Raw genomic sequence first — 19,396 nt, 5'->3', positions numbered from 1 at the left:
AGGAGAAATGAAATGTGGGACTTAAGAGTTCACTGGTGACTGTCGTAAGAGTGGATTTTATACTGTACATTGCTAGAATCTATTCTCTTTATAAGTCTAGGGTTTAATGTTTTGGGGCCTATTGTCCCATTTCTTTAAAATAACACAAATAATAAAAGATGGTGTGTGTGCGTGAGAGAGAGAGAGAGAAAGCGCCTTGGGACCAGGGACTATTTTATGTAAGTGAAAAATTATTTAAGTAAAATATACCTTGAGCTCACGTTTCCTTAATAATAGAGATATCAATTTAGCTGATGAAGGAAATCCCCAGGATTTCACATTACTCAATAAGCAAAACTTCTACTCAAACTATGTCAATTAAAAAGATACTGTTCTGCCCTTTTTTATTATATGAAACAACAAGAGCAAGAACATATAAACAATTGTTGAACAGATGATCATGTCCCGGAACATGTTAGATTATCATCTTGTTTCCTTCTTTTCAGAGCAAAAGACTGAGCTATGATAGCCACTGGTGGAGTGATAACCGGCCTGGCTGCCTTGAAAAGGCAAGACTCTGCCAGGTCGCAGCATCATGTCAGCCTCAGCCCCTCACCTACTGCCCACGAGAAGAAACCAGTCAGGCGGCGGCCTCAGGCCGATGTCGTAGTTGTTCGAGGCAAAATCCGGCTTTATTCCCCATCCGGTTTCTTCCTCATTTTGGGAGTGCTTATCTCCATTGTAGGAATTGCAATGGCAGTCCTTGGATATTGGCCCCAAAAAGAACATTTTATTGATGCTGAGACGACACTGTCAACCAACGAGACTCAGGTCATTCGGAACCAAGGTGGCGTGGTGGTCCGCTTCTTTGAGCAACATTTGCATTCTGATAAAATGAAAATGCTTGGCCCTTTCACCATGGGGATTGGCATTTTCATATTCATTTGTGCCAATGCCATTCTCCATGAGAACAGGGACAAAGAAACCAAAATCATACACATGAGGGATATCTATTCCACAGTTATCGACATCCACACGCTGAGAATCAAGGAGCAGAAGCATATGAATGGCATCTACACTGGGTTGATGGGAGACACAGAAGTAAAACAGAACGGGAGCTCCTGTGCCTCGAGACTGGCCGCAAATACCATTGCCTCTTTCTCGGGTTTTAGGAGCAGTTTTCGGATGGACAGCTCTGTCGAGGAGGATGAGTTTGCACTAAACGAAAATAAGAGTTTGGGGCATCTCATGCCCCCTTTGCTTTCAGACAGCTCCGTCTCCGTCTTTGGCCTCTATCCACCTCCCTCCAAGACGACTGATGATAAGACCAGCGGTCCTAAGAAATGTGAAACCAAATCAATCGTGTCATCATCCATCAGTGCTTTTACATTGCCTGTGATCAAACTTAATAACTGTGTTATTGATGAGCCCAGTATAGATAACATCACTGAAGACGCTGAGAACCTCAAAAGTAGGTCAAGGAATTTGTCGATGGATTCGCTCGTGGTCCCTGTGCCCAATGCCAATGAGTCCTTCCAGCCAGTCAGCACTGTGTTCCCAAGGAATAATTCCATTGGGGAGTCATTGTCGAGCCAGTACAAGTCTTCTGTGGCCCTCGGACCCGGGGCTGGACAGCTCTTGTCTCCTGGGGCTGCTAGAAGACAGTTTGGGTCCAACACTTCTTTACATTTGCTCTCGTCACATTCAAAATCCTTAGACTTAGACAGGGGTCCCTCCACCCTAACTGTTCAGGCAGAACAACGGAAACACCCAAGTTGGCCTCGGTTGGATCGAAGCAACAGCAAAGGATACATGAAACTAGAGAATAAAGAGGACCCCATGGAGAGGCTGCTTGTACCCCAAGCTGCGATCAAAAAAGACTTTACCAATAAGGAGAAGCTTCTCATGATTTCAAGATCTCATAACAATTTGAGTTTTGAACATGATGAATTCTTGAGTAACAACCTAAAGCGGGGAACTTCTGAAACGAGGTTTTAATGTGCAAAAATATATCATTTTACAAGGCTATATATTTTAAAACTATTTTCACTGGTGTTTCCCTGTTAAAGTATGGGTCATACGCATTTTTAATCAAACGGTTTGTAGTGGGTTAGACCTGGTTGCTTAATTCTGTGGTGGCAATGGCTGTATGTGATTTTATATTCTCCCTTCTTTTGAAAACATATCTCTTCTATCAATATGAACACAGAACACTTCCATCTGTACTAAAACTCCCTTTCTTTAAAGTTCTCTCATTGATGGTCATCTGCATAAGATGAATTGTCCAGAGTACAAATTTTCTAAACAACTGCTTTTCTAAAAAAATATAAAATCGATTAAATTATTTAAAAGGAGAAAGATCTAGTTTCTGGGTGAGCTAAATAATTCGGATTGGTGAAACTGGTCTAGTTCCATGTGAGCTAATTGATAGGAATTATTTAAGTTTGTTGTGGTTAGTACCCTGAGCTCTGGGGTTCTTTTTTCATTATTTGTTCTATTTTAGTGCTATTTTATCAAGAAACCATGGATTCAAGAACCATGGCTGAGAGTGCCAGGTATTCTTAGGGGTAAATATCAAAATGCTATTAGCTATAACTTTAGATACTCAGAATTAAAATTTATCTGCATCTAACTGAAAAAGGAATGAACCAATTTAGTTTGTAGGAATGCTATCTTGAAATAATTATATACATGAAGAAGATGTTGATTAGTCACAAAAATACACTACAGGTTAGTTAATGCTAACTAGTCTCCATATGTTTCCTAGCTATCTCTTTTATCATCCAGCGTCCATTCATTCCCACATCCTTCTTTTCCCTCAAGATTTTTCAGATCCTGTTCTTTGGAAAATAATCAGCTAACCTTGACATTTCTTTTTATCTTTGTGTATCACTAGCTTGGTGATTCAAGAAAATTTAGTCCTTGACAAATTGCCTTGAAGTTTATCTTGTGCTGGAAAGCCTTATGAAGACCCCAAAGACTTTCTTATGATATAATACATTTTTGGGATTGTAACTCTCAATTATTGAAGATAACAAATACGAAAATGAATGTTTCCATCAGAAAATGTTCTTGTTTCCCATTAAGGTAACATTTAATTGTAAGAACTGTTTAATGGAATACTCAGGAAATTTTACAGGTTCTTCCTCATGCCTAAATGTTACCGAGCATCAGCATTATTGTAGCTATTGTGGAAAAGGAGAAGGAAGATATATTTCTGTTCGTAGCTCCCCACAATTCCATCTTGTGATGGCATCATGAGCTTCCCTGAATTGAGTCAGTGTTACTTGTTAGAACACCAAGCTTGTCTACTGTAATAGAGTGGACTCAATATTTTACTATAAAGCATTTAATAAACTTCTGTTCTTATTAGAAATTCGTGTTCTGCCTACATTTGCTATTATTTTTTAAATATCCATTTCTGTTTAAAGTATTGTTTTTCAAACTATCAAGATATATTCTGTTGAAGATACTTGATACTCCAGTATATGTATTGGGTTCTGTGGCTTTCTTATTTTGCTCTTATTAGAGAGCTAGGTCTATCCACCTATTGAATTAGGCTATTTCCATATTTGTTCTTGTGTGATCATTAATTTAAATGTTGACCAGACTAAGGCATGTCCAGATTTCTAGGTGTGTTTATAAGGGTATTTACAGAAGAGAGTCACATTTGAATCCATCAGCTGATGACCGGTGCAGATGGACACCATCTAATCTGTCGAGGGATTGAATAGAACAAAAAGAAGAAGGGCAGATCTGTTCTTTGTGCTTGAGCTGAGACATCTGTCTTCCTGCCCTCAGACGTTAGTACTCCTGTTTCTTGGGTCTTTGGAATTGGACTGAGGTTTATTCCACTGGCTCCCTGGTTCTTAGGCCTTCAGGTTGGGAGTGGAACTACACCACTACCTCTCCTGGGCCTCTCTAGTTTGCAGATGGCAGATCATGGAATTTCTTGGCCTCCACAATCATGTGAGCTAATGTTTCATAATAAATGTCTCTATATCTATCTATCCATCTCTCTCTCTCTGTCTATTCTATTGGTTCACTTTTTCTGGAGAACCCTAACTAATAAACTTGGGATCACTCACTTAAAATTTCATTGGCTTTCAGGAAAATAACTAGGTATATAGCACCTAGCGAGTGTCAGTGATGCTCCCAAGTTTGAAAACAGTGACTCTAAACACCCCCCATAACTGTGAATGTTATCTTATGTAGCAAAAAAAAAAAACAAAAAACAAAAACCCACAAAAAACAAAAAAACAAAAACAAAAACAACAATAACAAAACAAATACTTGTGACCCTAACTAAATGAAGGATGTTGAGATGGGGGAGATTATCCTGTATTATTCAGATGGATCCTGTGTGATTACAAGCGTCCTCATGAGAAGGAGACTAAGAAAGGGTTGGCTACAGAGGAGATGATGTGATCATACTAGAGAGAAAACAGAAGATGCCAAGATCCTTGGTTTGAAGTTGGAGGGAGGAGTCACAAGCCAACAAATGGAGGAACAAAGCTCTAGACACCGGAAAAAGCAGGGAAATGGATTCTCCCCTTAGAGCCTCTGCAGGAAGCAGTCCTGCTGACACCTTGACTCGAGCCCAGAGAGACTGACTGGATTTCTGGCCTCCAGAACTGTAAGTGAGTAAGTATATGTTATGTTAATCCACTAACTCCATGTATTTTGTTACAGCAGCCACAGGGAACTAATACATTCCCCCAAACCAAAGGGGTTTTTTCAGAGAAGTGAGCCAGTTGTCAGCAGACTGCTAAGCAGGGTGAAAGGCATCCATCCCAGGTGATGGCAGGTGGCCCAAAGTTGATGTATGATCAACATAAAATTTACTTTGACATTGATAAGGTAAGTATAATAATTTAGACAAAAGAAGTAGAGCTTCTTTGAAGCAGGAAATATTGACTTTGGGAGACAATAAAAAATAAATGGCGAATAGACACATGAAAAAATGCTCAACATAACTAATCACAGAATTGCAAATCAAAACCACAATGAAATAACACCTTCCACCTGTCAAATTGGTTAGTATCAAAAAGACAAAAACAAAAACAAAAACAGATGTTGGCAAGGATGTGGAGATTGTACACTGTTGGTAGGAATGTAAATTGGTGCACCCACTGTGGAAAACAGTATGGAAGTTCCTCAAAAGGCTAAAAATGGAAGTTCCATACAATCTAGTAATTCCACTTCTGGGTTTTTAATCTGAGGAATATGAAAACACTAATTCAAAAAGATGTATGCACCCCTGTGTTTATTGCAGCGTATTCACAAAAGCCAAGATATGGAAGCAACTGAGATGTCCATCGATAGATAAATGAATAAAGATGATGTGGTATGTATACACAATGGATTATTACTTGACTATAAAAGAGAAAGAAATCTTGTCATTTGTGACAACATGGATGGACCTAGAAGGTATTATTCTGTGAGTAAGTTGGACAGAAAAAGGCAAATAATATATGATTTCATGTATATGTAGAGTCTAAAAAACAAAACCAATGAAGAAATAAGCAAGAAAGCAAAAACAAAAAATAAAAAACAAAAAAACGACAAAAAAAACCACACCCAGAAATAAAGACTCATAAATAAAGAGACTCATAAATAAAGAGAACAGACTAGCGGTTGCCAGAAGGGAGGGAATGAAGAGATGGGAAAAATAGGTGGAGAGTATTAAGAGGTACAAACTCTCTCTCTCTCTCCATATATATATATATATATATATATATATATATATATATATATGTATGTATATGTATATATATATATATATATATTCCCATATTTGGATAAGAATATCCTAAACTCTTGGCTTCAAAGTAGCTACCAATTGTAAAAGTTTTCAGCGTCAAATTAGTGTTTCTGTTCATGTAATTTTAGAAGAAACAGTGGTAATATCAGTAAAAAGGAAACTTTTTTAGCCCAGCTTTGTAGCAAAATGGATATTGTACTAGCAATGAACAATGTACTAAAGATAAATTTTTAGTTACTTGCTTTAGCAAGTTCAAATTTAACTCTCTTTATTTTATGGAAACATACCATGAATGACTAAAAGAAGTAAAATAAATTTTTTTTTAAATCCATCAATTTACCAAAACTTTACCTACAGTGTTTTAAATATGAAAGTCTTGGCTTGCCCCATGATATACATACAACCTCTGTGGTCTTCAGGTTGTTCAAAGATCTTAAGCACTCTTCTCCAAGTAGCAGCCGCCATACATATATTATCCTGCCACTTAATTCCAAAGAATTACACTTCCCCCTTGCTATATATAATCCCATCTCAGGCCTTATATCAATAGTAATAATGACCATAATATTGGATCAGATCCCCATTTAATGATTTAAGTCCTCTGTGATCTGAATTCAAACTGAAGTAGTCCAGTTGGTTTCTTTCTATATGCTGCTTCTCTCAGGATGATGGCATAAGGGGGAAAGGCCAACTTCATTGAAGTACTGTTGACTCATTGATGCCTTCTTGAGATAGAATTTAAAAATCAGGCCTGCCCAAGAACAGGGTTCATTAAAGTGACAGAATTAGGTCCCTCAACCTTTAAATGTCAGCAGGTCAATTCCTATTCTGGAAACACATTGCTGGTAAACTGATTTACATATGTATTTCTTCTTTTGCTGATTGTAAGAAAAGAAAAAGTAAGTAATACAGAGGATACAGGAATTTCTGTACATAGGATCTTGTCTTTCTCAAGCATCAAGTTGGTCTTCACTTTAATCTTAAACTCTGAGTATTCTTCTCTTATTGCTTCCCTTTACTACTGGCTGGTTCAGTAGTTATACAGAAATTACTGAGAAATTTATTTTCATTCCCTCCTACTAATTCCCCATCTAATATTTGGAGATTTCTAATGATTTTCTAGTTCCTTCTCCTCACCAAATAGTGTGGATTGTGTCTCCAGGAGCATGTGTACTCTGTCAATTAAATTTAGAGATTTTGTTTGCAGTGCAATTATTTATAATCTAGATCATAGTGCCATGATACTTATGATACAAAGATTGAATATTTGCTGTTGGAAACATAAAAGCCTAGAATTTAGAAGCTATAAGACATTAGAGCTGATACCCAGTGGGACACACAAGTTAGTGACAAAACCAGGACTTGAATCCAAGACTGTTGATTCCCATGATCTACATCAATTAAAATCAAGTCCGTTTTTTTTTAAGATATTATTTATTTGTTTGACAGATACAGATCATAAGTAAGCAGAGAGGCAGGCAGAGAGAGAGAGAGGAGGAGGAAGCAGGCTCCCTGCTGACCAGAGAGCCCAATGTGGGGCTCCATCCCAGGACCCTGGGATCATGACCTGAGCTGAAGGCAGAGGCTTTAACCCACTGAGCCACTCAGGTGCCCCTCAAGTCAATTTTTTTTTAAAGATTTTTAAAAACACATATGTTCAAACTCTGATGAATAGATTTTTAGTTGATTAGGACTAGCATGGAGAAAAATATCTAAAATTTCAGGTAGGAAATAGAGTGTTGAAACTTTCATCACATCTTAGAAGTATGTGGGACAGATGTTAGATAAGGCACGGAGTTAGGAATGGGAATTTTTAGTATTTATCTTACACATTGACTTCCTGCATTTTAACATATTAACTATGAAGCTCTGCCATGAAAATTGTGCCATTATGCCTGCCTGAGCTATTATATTATCTTTGAACAAGATTTATGGAACTAAAATGAGTCATTTGCATCCATATTCAATAAACCACATGTACAAGAAGGAAGGCAGGAAGACAAGGAGGAGGGAAGGAAGAAGTGTGGGATTTGAGGGATAGAGCGGAGACAATACCATATGTTTTTAATGCTTATTGAAAACCCATGCATAGCAAATGGCATGCCATTTACACTTTATTTTGGAATAAAACCAAGCTTATAATTTTTAATCATGGAAGCAGTGAGGAAACATTCTTAGTTGATTTAAAAATACATTTTAATAGATATTATCAGTGTTTATTTTCCAGCTTATTTCCGATAGTCACCCTAAGGGTTAGTGAATTAATCACTAATTTGAGGTTGTCAACTAATGAGTCATTGATAGCTCAAAGCTGTTCAGAGATTATTATTTTAAAAAATGAAATCACGGGGCACCTGGCTGGCTCAGTGGGTTAAAGCCTCCGCCGTCAGCTCAGGTCATGATCCCGGGGTCCTGGGATTGAGCCCCACGTCAGGGTCTCTGCTCAGAGGGGAGCCTGCTTCCTCCTCTCTCTCTCTCTGCCTGCCTCTCTGCCTACTTGTGATCTCGGTCTGTCAAATAAATAAATGAAAAATAAAAAATAAATGAAATTACTTTTTTTCTACACTCAGATATTTTCTGTGTTCATTAGGTGTATTTTTTTCTCTAAAGCACTTCCAATTCCAAATGTGTTACCATTTACAATGTTAATAGCCTGAGAAGTCAACTGAACTTTCCAGCCAGTTAATTGAAGAGTTAAGGAAGTATCTTTCAAAGACTCTTGTATTTTATGTTTGTTATTACAGTCTGTTACTGTTTCAAGACCTTAAGATGGTCAAATGAAATACAGATGAGCAAAAATATGAAGGGGATGTAGAGTAAGGATCATGTTCAATATAGATTATTAATTAATTATCCTTTACAGTACAGTATGCTCATTACCAATTCACAGGGAAAAAAGGTCTCTTAGGAAGTAATCTAAGGGAATACACTCTGTTGTGTGAACACTGTGTTGTGTTTTATACTGACTTGCAAGATATTTAGCAACTTACAAAGTAAATTTAATAGAAGCCATTCTTTTCTTACGCTAGAGTTGTGGCAATGATATACATTAAGAAATTCTGGTGCAAAATTGTTGTATGTTTATAAACTTCCACCAAAAAAGTTTCATTCTGAAAGTATAGACCGCTACCCGATATTTCAATGTGTAGTATTTCATCTGTGGCTCCTTCAAGCTCTTCTTTTTCAATTCTTTTTTTTAAGCTTATATATTTCATTATTTTCTTTGTCGACACAATTTTGTGGCTCTGTTCGGCTAAAGGAGAGATAAAATTGAGTATTGACCATCTACAGCATAATGGTAACACTGCCACGGGCTTGCAATGGAAGGAAAGGGAGAATATCTGAGAAGGTGTGATGTTGGGTATTTCTAGGCATACTTTATGTGTGTTATTTCTGATGTCTGGCTCCTGTTGGCATAGTCAACCAAGAGTTGACTTTTGGTCAGAATGGAGATTATTGTCAATTTGGGTGTGTCACTGAATAAATTGTATACTGGAAAGTCTGGGAAATTTAGGAATTGATTTTAATATATTCATCATAGTCTCTCTTCTCATTATTTCTATTCTTCTAGACTTCAGACCCCATTCATCAAGACGCCTCAGACTCTTGCACAACTTTGGAACATATTGGACTCCTAATGGAATTGGGGGAACTTACTTTTCAGTTCTTGGTGAAAAATATAGACTGTATTTCACTGTCCTATATTTATGGGTGAGTTTGCAAAAATCTCTACGATAAAGGGAGAACATATGTGGCTGGTTCTAAAAGTGGAAGGCATGGGCTGGTCTATAAACCAACTTCAGGAAAGTAAAGGAAGAATTAATCCAGTGGTACTCTTGGTCATCTGACTAGAAAAAATAAGAAAGCAATTTCAAAAGCTTATATATCTTTTTAAAAGCATAGGAAACAGAAAAGCTATTTCTGAACTGCAAAAGGAATTCAATACTTCTAGAGTTGGTCAGGGCCCTTTTTGAAACATGAACTCTGTATTATCTTTTTGTCCCGTATATTTGCTTTCAGTCTTTAAGGCCTAAGCCCTATTGGAAGTTCCTTTCATCAATGAAACAACTATCCGGGTGTATATAATATTTCAATTGCATGAATTTGTAAGTCAAAATGATCATTTTCAGTTAGTGCTTCTTTAGAGTTGCAGGGTACGGTTCATTACCAAGGTCTCGTCATTGGGTATAGCACATCGTTCCCATGCTCACGTCTCTTAGGAAACCCAACAGTACCTGAGCATGCAAATTACTTTCATTTCCTAGATGTAAACCTGAAATAGAAACTTGCTCTTAATGAAATTTTTTGCCTATGTGTCAAGAGCAGATACCAGGAGAGTGGGAAAATAGAAATTTAAGATGTAAACATCCACTCTTGCAAGTTAAGTAGGAAAAAAAAAAATCTTGCCATTGTTTAAGGTAAAGAAATAGATTCTTTAAAAGACTCTTAAGTAGCTCATGCACACCTATGTGACTTCTGTTTGTGGCATTGGGAAGCCTCAAGGAGACCTGCACCATCCTTGACACACTAAAGAATGTCAAGAAGAAAGTAATGCTCTCTGAAGTGAAACAACTTGAACTCGATTTTGAAGTATTTGTATGAATCCTGGAAATATTTCAAGGACGGTGTTTTAGAGAGAAATTGCAGCTCAGGTTAGGAACTGGAATCAGGGAGAAGTAAAGCCTGCAGGACACTTGGCCTGCCTAGAGTATTGAGTCTGAACTAGAGAGGAACAGAAGATAAATTGGAAATTAGCAGGAACTTCAAAAGCCAGGCCAAGGAGCTGGGTCCTAGGGTAGTGTAGAGATTCCCTAAGCGTAAGAGAAATACCCTGAGAGAGGCTGATGGTTCACCCTTTTCTCATACTTTCTCCCTCCCCCAGTTCCCCCAAGGCATTGCTTGAACCTACAGCTGCATCTGGCGTCTTTTGGACAGTGGATGTTGGCTTCTACCAAACTATGTCTTTCATACCTTCCTCTCTGGCTCTTCCTGCCATTCGCTGTCTCCAGTCTCTTTAGTCTCTCAACCATGTCTAGGTTTTTCCTTTTGCTTTGACACCCCACGCTTTTCTCTTTGGCTTTCAGGACTTTCATCAACTCTTGTTCATATGTTTAGAATTATTTGCCTGATAACCACCGGTTATGGAAATACTGTGGGGTCACTATTAAAAACAATCCACATCCCAACAAAGTGGAACTGAACCGTTTAGAAAATGAAATGTCCCCCAAGATCCCACCCTTCGATGGTCGATGTGACAATCAGTTTTTGAAAGCCCCTTGTGTACCAGCCATTGTGTGAAGGACGGTGAAAACAAAACCAAAGTAGACATTGTCCTTCAAGGAGCTTGCAAAGTTCAAACAGCCGAAACCTCCTTCATAGCATGGGCATAGCTCGCTTCGGCAGCACATATACATAGCATGGGCATAGCCACTGTGCTATCACCGTTAGCTGCGGTCACCTTCCTGCCTCTCTGGCTTGCCCTAACCTGCACAGAATCCCCTGCTGAGCACAGGAGGGGGAAAGATGGGGCCCGTGGACTGAGAATGAAGAGGCTGAATCAGGAAGATGGAGGGCAGAGGTTTCGAAAAGACCGTCTCTCCGATGATCTAGACACTCAGAGATTACTAAGTCATTTCACCTGTCGTTGAATGGATTTGCATATATTCTAAGCTTCTTGCTCTCTCAGTGACAGATCTGAGAACTAAAGTTATTATTTAAAAAAGTAGAAAAAGATATTCCCCTAGGCTCAAACAAAGTCTTCTGAAACCTTGAGAAACAGATTGGCCTATATTCTTAGCTATACTTGAAAAAGCGTCGGAGGCAAAAAGTGTACTGGTCGCAGGCCAGGGGAGACCCTAGGGAATTTTTCATATACGTCTATTGGCAATTCAGCCTTCACTACTGTCTCTGCCTATTCCTGTCTCTATGCATGGCTCTTTGGGAGCAACTTCCTCCATCCCCTGAGCTCCCAAGACGTAAAGATCTAAGATAATCATTCATGCTTATTCATTGATTAATTGAGTACACTCTGATGTTTAGCCTTTTCTCCTCTAACTGGGGAGCAAACATCTTTGTTGCCTTTAAATCATTCCAGTCTTTGCAAGCAGGCAGGGCAGGGAGAAATTCTACCTCTGCAGGCTTTTGGAAACTCCCTTCTCCAGAAGGGAAAACCAGAGCTGGCTTAGCTGTCAAGGAACTATCACAGGAACTGCTGGGAATGGAGGAGTCTAAGACCCATACCACATGCTTTTTCTAGGATCTAGAACCTCTCCACCTAGAACCTCTTCATTCCCTCCCTACAGGCCACTTCCCCAACTCCTCCTGCTCTCCTCTCTACCCGAATCTGGCTTCCATTCTCTCTGCTTATCCCTTAGCCTCATTCTTCCTCCAACTTCCCAAACATCTACTCTAAGTCTCCTGAGTATATGCTTTATGGCTTTTACGACTGGTCCAATTGATCTAAGCCTATGGAGGCACAAATCACCATTAAGTTCTTTTTGGTTGATTATAATACTTGCCAATAAAAAAAAAAAAAAAAAAAAAAAAATAATACTTGCCAATAGTTACAGACAGATGTAGCTGGTCTCTTGCTATTGGGTTAAAATGAAGACAAGTCTCTTAGCATGTTGTGTGACAATATGGGCACTTATTAGCAAATAGGAGTAGAACAGTTTGTTCAACAAGCTTGGTAAAGTCTTAATTTTCCAAAAAATAAAAGTATGTGCTTCTACTACATTGCAGAGGAAGAAAAAGTTAACCTTGACCCTCTTACAGTCCTGGTTGGATCGGAAAATGAAACCGACAAAGACTAACAGGAGAAAAGAATGCAAATTTTATTAAAATTTTACATGCACATGGGAGCCTTCATAAGAGAATAAAGACCTGAAGAAATGGCCAAAGGAAGAAACTTTTATGCCTTTTAGACAAAGAAACAATAAATTTGTGAAAAATTAACAAGATAAAGGGGTTTGGGGTATGGGTAGTGAATGGTGAGAAAGTAACAAGATTTGTTTATACAGCTTTCTTACCCCTAAATTCCCTTTTCTGGTGATGAGTATCTTCCTCTTGATACAGGGAGATTTATCCCGTTTTCAGGGAAGAAAGCAGGTGCGGAGAGGAGATCAGAGTGACCTTCCCGCTTCTGCTGTTTTCTCAGACTCCTTCAGCTTAAAATATTCCATATGGCAAGGTGCCATATTTTGGGGTTGTGTATCCTGAACCCCATCAACGCCTTGAATGACAGTTTTACTCAAGACAGACATGGTAACAATCTAAAGTAGGGGTTCCCAAACTCAAACCTCAGGCACCATCCTTTTAGAAAGGCACTAATTTTAACAATGGAAGCTCCTTTTTAATATCATTATACTAATAAGCAAAATCTCTTCTTGTTGCCAAGACATTAAAAAAGCAAAAAGGTGAAGGTCTCACCTCTACCACCACTTCCCACTGAATTATTTTGGAGCAGATCCCAGACATACCATTTCATCTGTAAATGTTTCAGCATTTAACCCCAAAGGAGCCTTCTTCCATCTTAATTTAATTACAATACCATTATGACAGCAAAAAAAAATTTAATAGTAATTTCTTAATATTATCAAATATTCACTTGGTATTAGAACTTCCCTAATCATGCCATATTTTTCTTCTGTTGGTTTCTTCATCTTTGGATCCAAATAAGGTCGATACATTACAATTTAAAATCTCTTAAGTCTCTTTTAATCTTTAGATTCCTCTCTCTTCCTGCCCCTGATCCTCATGATTTCTTTATTGAAGAAACCAGACCATTTGTCATCTATCATTCACCATATTCTAGATTTAGCCTGATCGCATGTCTCTGGTTTATTTGAGAGTTTCTCTTCCCCAAATGTCCTGTGTATGGATCGTCTGATCGGTGAGGTTTTTTTGGCAAAAGCATTTTATAGATGGTGGTGTGTACTTTTCATTGGACCCTCTTAGGAGGTACATGAGATGTGCAGTCCCTCTTTGTGATAAGTGGGCTGTTAAATTTGCCTTGCATTGGGGTTGAGAAATCACCTTTATTGAATAAAACCTCTGAGATTTCTGGGATTTTCTGCTACAGAAGCCATGTTGCTCAACCTTATTAATACATCAATAATAACATCACTTTGTCCAGGAGGAAGTATTATAAACTAATTATAGGCATCAAGATAATCATTTTGACCTGATCAATTTTCAATAATATTTTTATGGGTCCTCTTTATCTGAAAAAAAAAAAAAAAAAAACCCAAACTATTTCTACTCTTGTTTATCTCTCTGATGCTGTAATTTCTGAGAGCAATATGTGACTGAAACAGTCTCTTTGTTGATAACAATTTTATTGTCTTTGGAAACTAGAACAGCCTAATCACCAACCAACCATGCCAAGTAACAGAAGTTTTTTATTGTCTCTACATTCCATTATGAACTCTTTTGTTTGAACAGTAACAATTTCTTCCTGTTCAATAATAGACTTCTTGATAACATCATCATGTATTGAAGGTCTGGCAAAGCTCTCATAAGCAAAGCAATTTTTATAAAATAAAAAAACAATCAAAACCTCAATGATTATAATAACCTAGAGTCACCAGACTCTCAAAAGATGAGGATTCACAGCAAAGGGGGGCGAAATAAATAGAAAACAAGCTGGAGAGCTTTCCTTTACAAGGTGGACTTTCATCATGAAACTTTCCTCCCCACACGGTAAGAGGAATTGTACACCCCCTATAGATGAGCTAGTAAAAAGCTGCTCAGTAAATGAAAAACGTAACAGTTTACTAGGAAACTTCCGGAGAGAGAACAAAACTTGATACTAATTCTTTTTTTTTTTTTTTTAGATTGATTTATTTATGTTGGAGAGAGATTGGGAGTGTGAGTAGGGGGAGGGGTCTGGAGGGAGAGAATCTTCAAGCAGACTCCCCACCCAGCTTGGAGCCCAACACAGGGCTCAATCTCACGACCTTGAGATCACAACCTGAGCTGAAACCAAGAGTGGGACGCTCAACCAATGGAGTCACCCAGGTGCCCCCAAAACGTGATAATTCTTCTTAAATGATTGAGGAAAAAAAGGGTTGAGCTCATATGCCTTTATAAAGTATTTGCTGCTCTTTGTTTGAGCACGATTAATTTGGCCAGAAATGATGAGATTGCAGCCTCTACTGTTAGCCCTCCTGGTATTAATCATCTCCAAGGTGATTCAGTTTCCGTGGCAACTGTAATATTTATTTTTGCACTACAGCACTGGCTGGTGTCTAATGGTTGGAGGGCAGAGTAATCCTGAAATGTTAAGTCTCAGTCATAAATTTCTCATTGCTGATGTTAGAAAACCGGTTTATCACTTCCAGGTATTAATACTAATCTGTATTCTGGCAATTGAATTACAAGGCTGTTCTGAGCCCTTCCTGTCCTTTGGTTCCAGGTTACGAGGCTTTAAGGTCCAAAGGGTTTTTGCTGACTAAAGAAGCTCCTGGTATTTGCATCCACATCTTCATAATAATTTTAAACATACATAATGTGTTATTACCAAATTTGTGTGAAAATAGGCTGAGGAGGTCTCGCTATAATTCCTTCGAGGAAAAAGAAAATAAATATTAAGTATGACTTTATGTATTCTCCAAAACAGAGATATCAATCAAGACCAACTGACAACGAATTAGAGTTTCTGCATTTCATTAAAATTACCCGTGTTCAAGGATGAATTGCAAATGAGAAGTCTCAGATCTTTCCTGTCTTCATCAGAAGTAACAAATATTGTATCAGATATAAGATTTTCCTAGAAAGTCTCCTGAACAATGGAGGCGAGTAGGCTTACACCTTAGTAGAGTCAAACGTGGAAGAAAGGCTTTTGTGAAATATGGCCTGAGACAAAATGACAGATTCTCAGTCCTTTGAATTAATTGTGTTTGTATCCCTGTCACGGTTCTTCAAGTTCTTTCCATCCTATGTGTCGTTAAAAATATCCAATTAACCGATTAGATTAATAAATTTTAAAATGCTAGCTCTCCTAGACTTAAAAAAAAAAATCACGCCATGTAGGCACCTTTCCTCCTGCATGTGTGCAAAGCTGACTCCGTCTTTTTCCATCACTGAGGGTTAAAAAGGTACCACAGAATAGCACATTGCCCCCTTAAAAACCTGCTGTTAACACCTCTGGGGCCGAGAGCAGGGAAAGCTGTGAGCTGGGGTGAAGCGGGGTAAGTGTGGGGACAGAGACTGAAGCCACCAACTGCAGACTGGCCACTTAGAAGGGCCACAGCTCGGACACCAGGGAGCTCAGGCCCTTAAGCAGCTGACTCTGGATTTCAGCTCGGGTCATGATCTCAGGGTCCTGGGATAGAGCCCTAGTTGGGGTCCGAGCCCAGCCAGGTGTCTGCTTGAGGATTCTGTTTTCCCCTCTCCCATCACTGAGTTCTCTCTCTCTCACACACAAATAAATAAACAAATAAATCCATAGAGAAGAAGAAGAAGGGCCACACAGCTGTGGGCACTGAGACTCCTATCCTGTTCTCCAATGAGAGCTGCCCGGGGAAGTTTGGAAGTGTTCACACCTGGTGCCTGCTGGTTGCAGAGACAAAGTCAGGGGAGCCAAGCTCCCAGAAGGGGGACTTCACCCACGTTGTGCTCAGAGGACACACTGCAAGAAGAGGGAAGGAGAAACTCCATTTCTCGTCAAAGAACAAAGAATAATCTCGGGGCGCCTGGGTGATTCAGTCGTTAAACGTCTGCCTTTGGCTCAGGTCATGATCCCAGAGTCCTAGGATCGAGCCCCAAGTCAGCCTCCCTGCTCCGTGGGAAGCCTGCTTCTCCCTCTCCCACTCCTCCTGCTTGTGTTCCCTCTCTCGCTTTCTTTCTGTCAAATAAATAAATGAAGTCTTTAAAAAAAAAAAAAAAGAACAATCTCAGGATGCACCTTTCCAAACTTTTGAACTTTTTCTACTATATTCCTTAATTCAGAAACAGTGGATAGCTCCAGGTCGAACACTATGACCACCCAGAATGAATGCCATCCTGAGTCTCTGCTACTTCTGCACAAATTTGAAAGTCAGCAATTAAGTGGTTCTATTTATTTCTTTCAGTGCTTTCAATATAAAGCAGGGGGATGGGAGAAGGACATTAAAACACTGCCAGTGCTGGGATGCAATAATTAGGTCTGCTTCTCTGTCATGTGTTTATGCTTATAATGAGGAAAATCCCCACAGAATCTCACACTGATTTCAAAGTCCACTGTCATCTTGATAAAAGGAATCATTTGAATTAGACATCAGGGTAGTTAGGCTGGTTCTCTTAAAGAGAGCCTGTAATTCTGGAGGTGGGGCTCTTCCGAGAGTGGATGCTCCCCCAGGTGAAGACTTGGAAGATAAAGAAGTTGATGGGATTCTATAAAACCAAACTATATTAGGTAAGCCAGCTCCAGAGTCTGGGATCCTGGTGGTGGCTGCTGTCTACGGGGTAAGTATGGATATCTGGGTTTCTCTACAGCGCTGTCGGTTTTGTCTGTCTGTCTGTCTGTCTGTCTCTCTCTCTTCTTGCAGGAAAGTGAGTCACTTCCTGTGCTTTCTTTGTTTCCAAGTTCTGATTCACTTGTCTTCAACTTTGAGGATTTTCTCGTTGTGTCACAGGCATCTAGTTCTGTGTTCCAAACACAGGGCCACGAAGACGCATCTTGCTGGTTGGTGTGGAGTGCTTACAAAGTACAGGACACAGCAGTCTTGGAAGTAAAACCTCACCCTTTCCACTGACTTGCCCATGCACAGGAAAAGGAGGCATAAGTGGCTCAGTGAGAGCCAGGTTCCCCCCCAGAATGATTGTAAGTGAACCAAGCTGAAGCAGCAAGAGGCTGAAGTAAGTCCATAAAAAACCTCCATCACAGCATCTTCATTTGCAGGTGGCTTAGAAGATGACGTTGAGCAGAAAGAAGAGGGGGCTCTGTTCTGCACAGCTCTGTGCTGGCTCTCTTGGGGGGATGCCCTACTGTAGGGGCATGATGCACTTTGAGGACAAATTTTGCGTTCTGATTGACATTTTCTGTGTGACTTAGGGAACTTGAACTCTGGGGGGGCGGAGCGTTAATAGGATACCAGGTCGTTCATCATGCTGGCAGCTGTAAAAGTCACATTGTCATTGCCTGAGGTTCTGCCTCCAGAGGCACCATGTTCTTCAGACCAGGTAAGAAGGGAGAGCAAAAAACAAAGGGAGCAAAAGATGTCAAAGATGGCAGAATCATGGAAGCTCGGAGTAGACCAGTACAAGTAAACGCTGTGAAATACACTTGATTGGACATTAAAATTCCATGGGCTGGCCGAATACCATGTGTTTTCTCTCTGCTTCCTGCTTTGAATAAAGCAAGCTTGCAGCTTCTCTTAAGAAGCTGTGACAGCCACCTTCCTTCCAGCACTGACCACCTCTCTCCTCCACGGTCAGTGGCCAGCAGCCTCCTCTGGGGCTCTGGCCAGAGCTCTAGAGCCTCGCCTTTCCGGTGGGGCTGCAGAGCTGGAAAAATCTCTTGGAATCATCCTCCTTGCCTCCCTTTTATCTTAAGTGAATGAATTCAGTTGGAAGAGAATGTCTTAGGAAAAGAGGGGAGTACACGCAGAAGGGCAGAGTGCAGGAAAAGAAATCAAAGGACTCTGGCATGCTTAAAGCACCCCAGTCTCCATTTGTCCCCACTGGGAGACCTGCCTCCTGTCCTGCAGTTCCCGGGGTGCCAGGCCCTGCTGACATTCCCTGGGGGTGGCCCGTTGACTGCACTGTGTTCCTCCCAGGCCCTCCTTCACCCTTGGGACAGCTCTGTTCCTTCACCCCACAGCCCATGGGCAGGCAGATACAAGGCTACTACAACAGAAGTCCACACTGTGAACCAACTCAAAGCCATTTTTTTAAAAAGATTTATTCATTTTAGAGAGCAAGACAGAGAGTTTGAGCAGGCAGGGGAGAAGATGGAGAGGGAGAATCCTTGAGCAGACTCCCTGCTGAGCGTGGAGTGCATTGGGGCTCAGTTGGATCCCAGGACCCTGAGATCATGATCTGAGCTGAAATCAAGAGTTGCTCACTTAACCGATGGAGCCACCCAGGCGCCCCAAAGCCATGTCATAGAGCAGGTTAACTGCTAGGTCACAGAAGCCAGTGAACATTTGTCCCTAGAGGGTGTCTCCCAAGTCGAATTCTCAGGAACCTCCGAAGCCCATCGTAGGGGGGTAGGAGCATGGGTTAGAGAAGAGAGGCCCGTGGGGCTAACTCTAAACTTGAGTGTTCTCATCTGCAAAAAGGAGGAGGGAGAGTGCCTTCGTCCTAGGGCTGTTGATAAGATTAAATTAGACACGTAGTGAGTGCATCGCACATGTTAGCTGCTGTTACAGGCGCAGTCAGCCTTAAGCAAAATGTTAAAACAGGCTCTTCATTTTTAGTCTTTTTAGTCTTCTTTCAGTTCTACTGCATCGTATTGCGCAGCTGCACTCCGCCGCCCCGCAGAATGTCCACGAACCGGGTTCCCTGTAACTATCACACCCAGGACTCTGACAACATAGGCCCCTCCCCTAAATTAACCAGGCACAGAGCACCCAGCGCCCCACCCCAACCAAATAATGTTGAGACTGAGATTGCTTCGCAAGCAGCATCTTAAGAAGTTGTCCAGTTTAAAAAACGAAAAAGCAATTAACT

General features: G+C 40.1%; 1 protein-coding gene across 1 annotated transcript; it reads left to right on the top strand.

Annotated features, from left to right (window-relative positions):
* Positions 1-501: 501 nt before the first annotated feature.
* On the top strand, positions 502-4,189 carry TMEM200A (transmembrane protein 200A; the record flags this gene model as incomplete). Its single annotated transcript, XM_080806831.1, has 1 exon — positions 502-4,189. The coding sequence occupies one exon, from the start codon at positions 502-504 to the stop codon at positions 1,975-1,977; it is 1,476 nt and encodes a 491-aa protein (XP_080662957.1). The 3' UTR covers positions 1,978-4,189.
* Between the last annotated feature and the right edge of the window lie 15,207 nt (positions 4,190-19,396).

Source organism: Martes martes (genome assembly GCF_963455335.1).
Source record: "Martes martes genome assembly, chromosome: 6".
Classification (NCBI taxonomy): domain Eukaryota; kingdom Metazoa; phylum Chordata; class Mammalia; order Carnivora; family Mustelidae; genus Martes; species Martes martes.
Note: the sequence above shows the minus strand (reverse complement) of the source record. Positions and strands in the feature narration are given on the sequence as shown.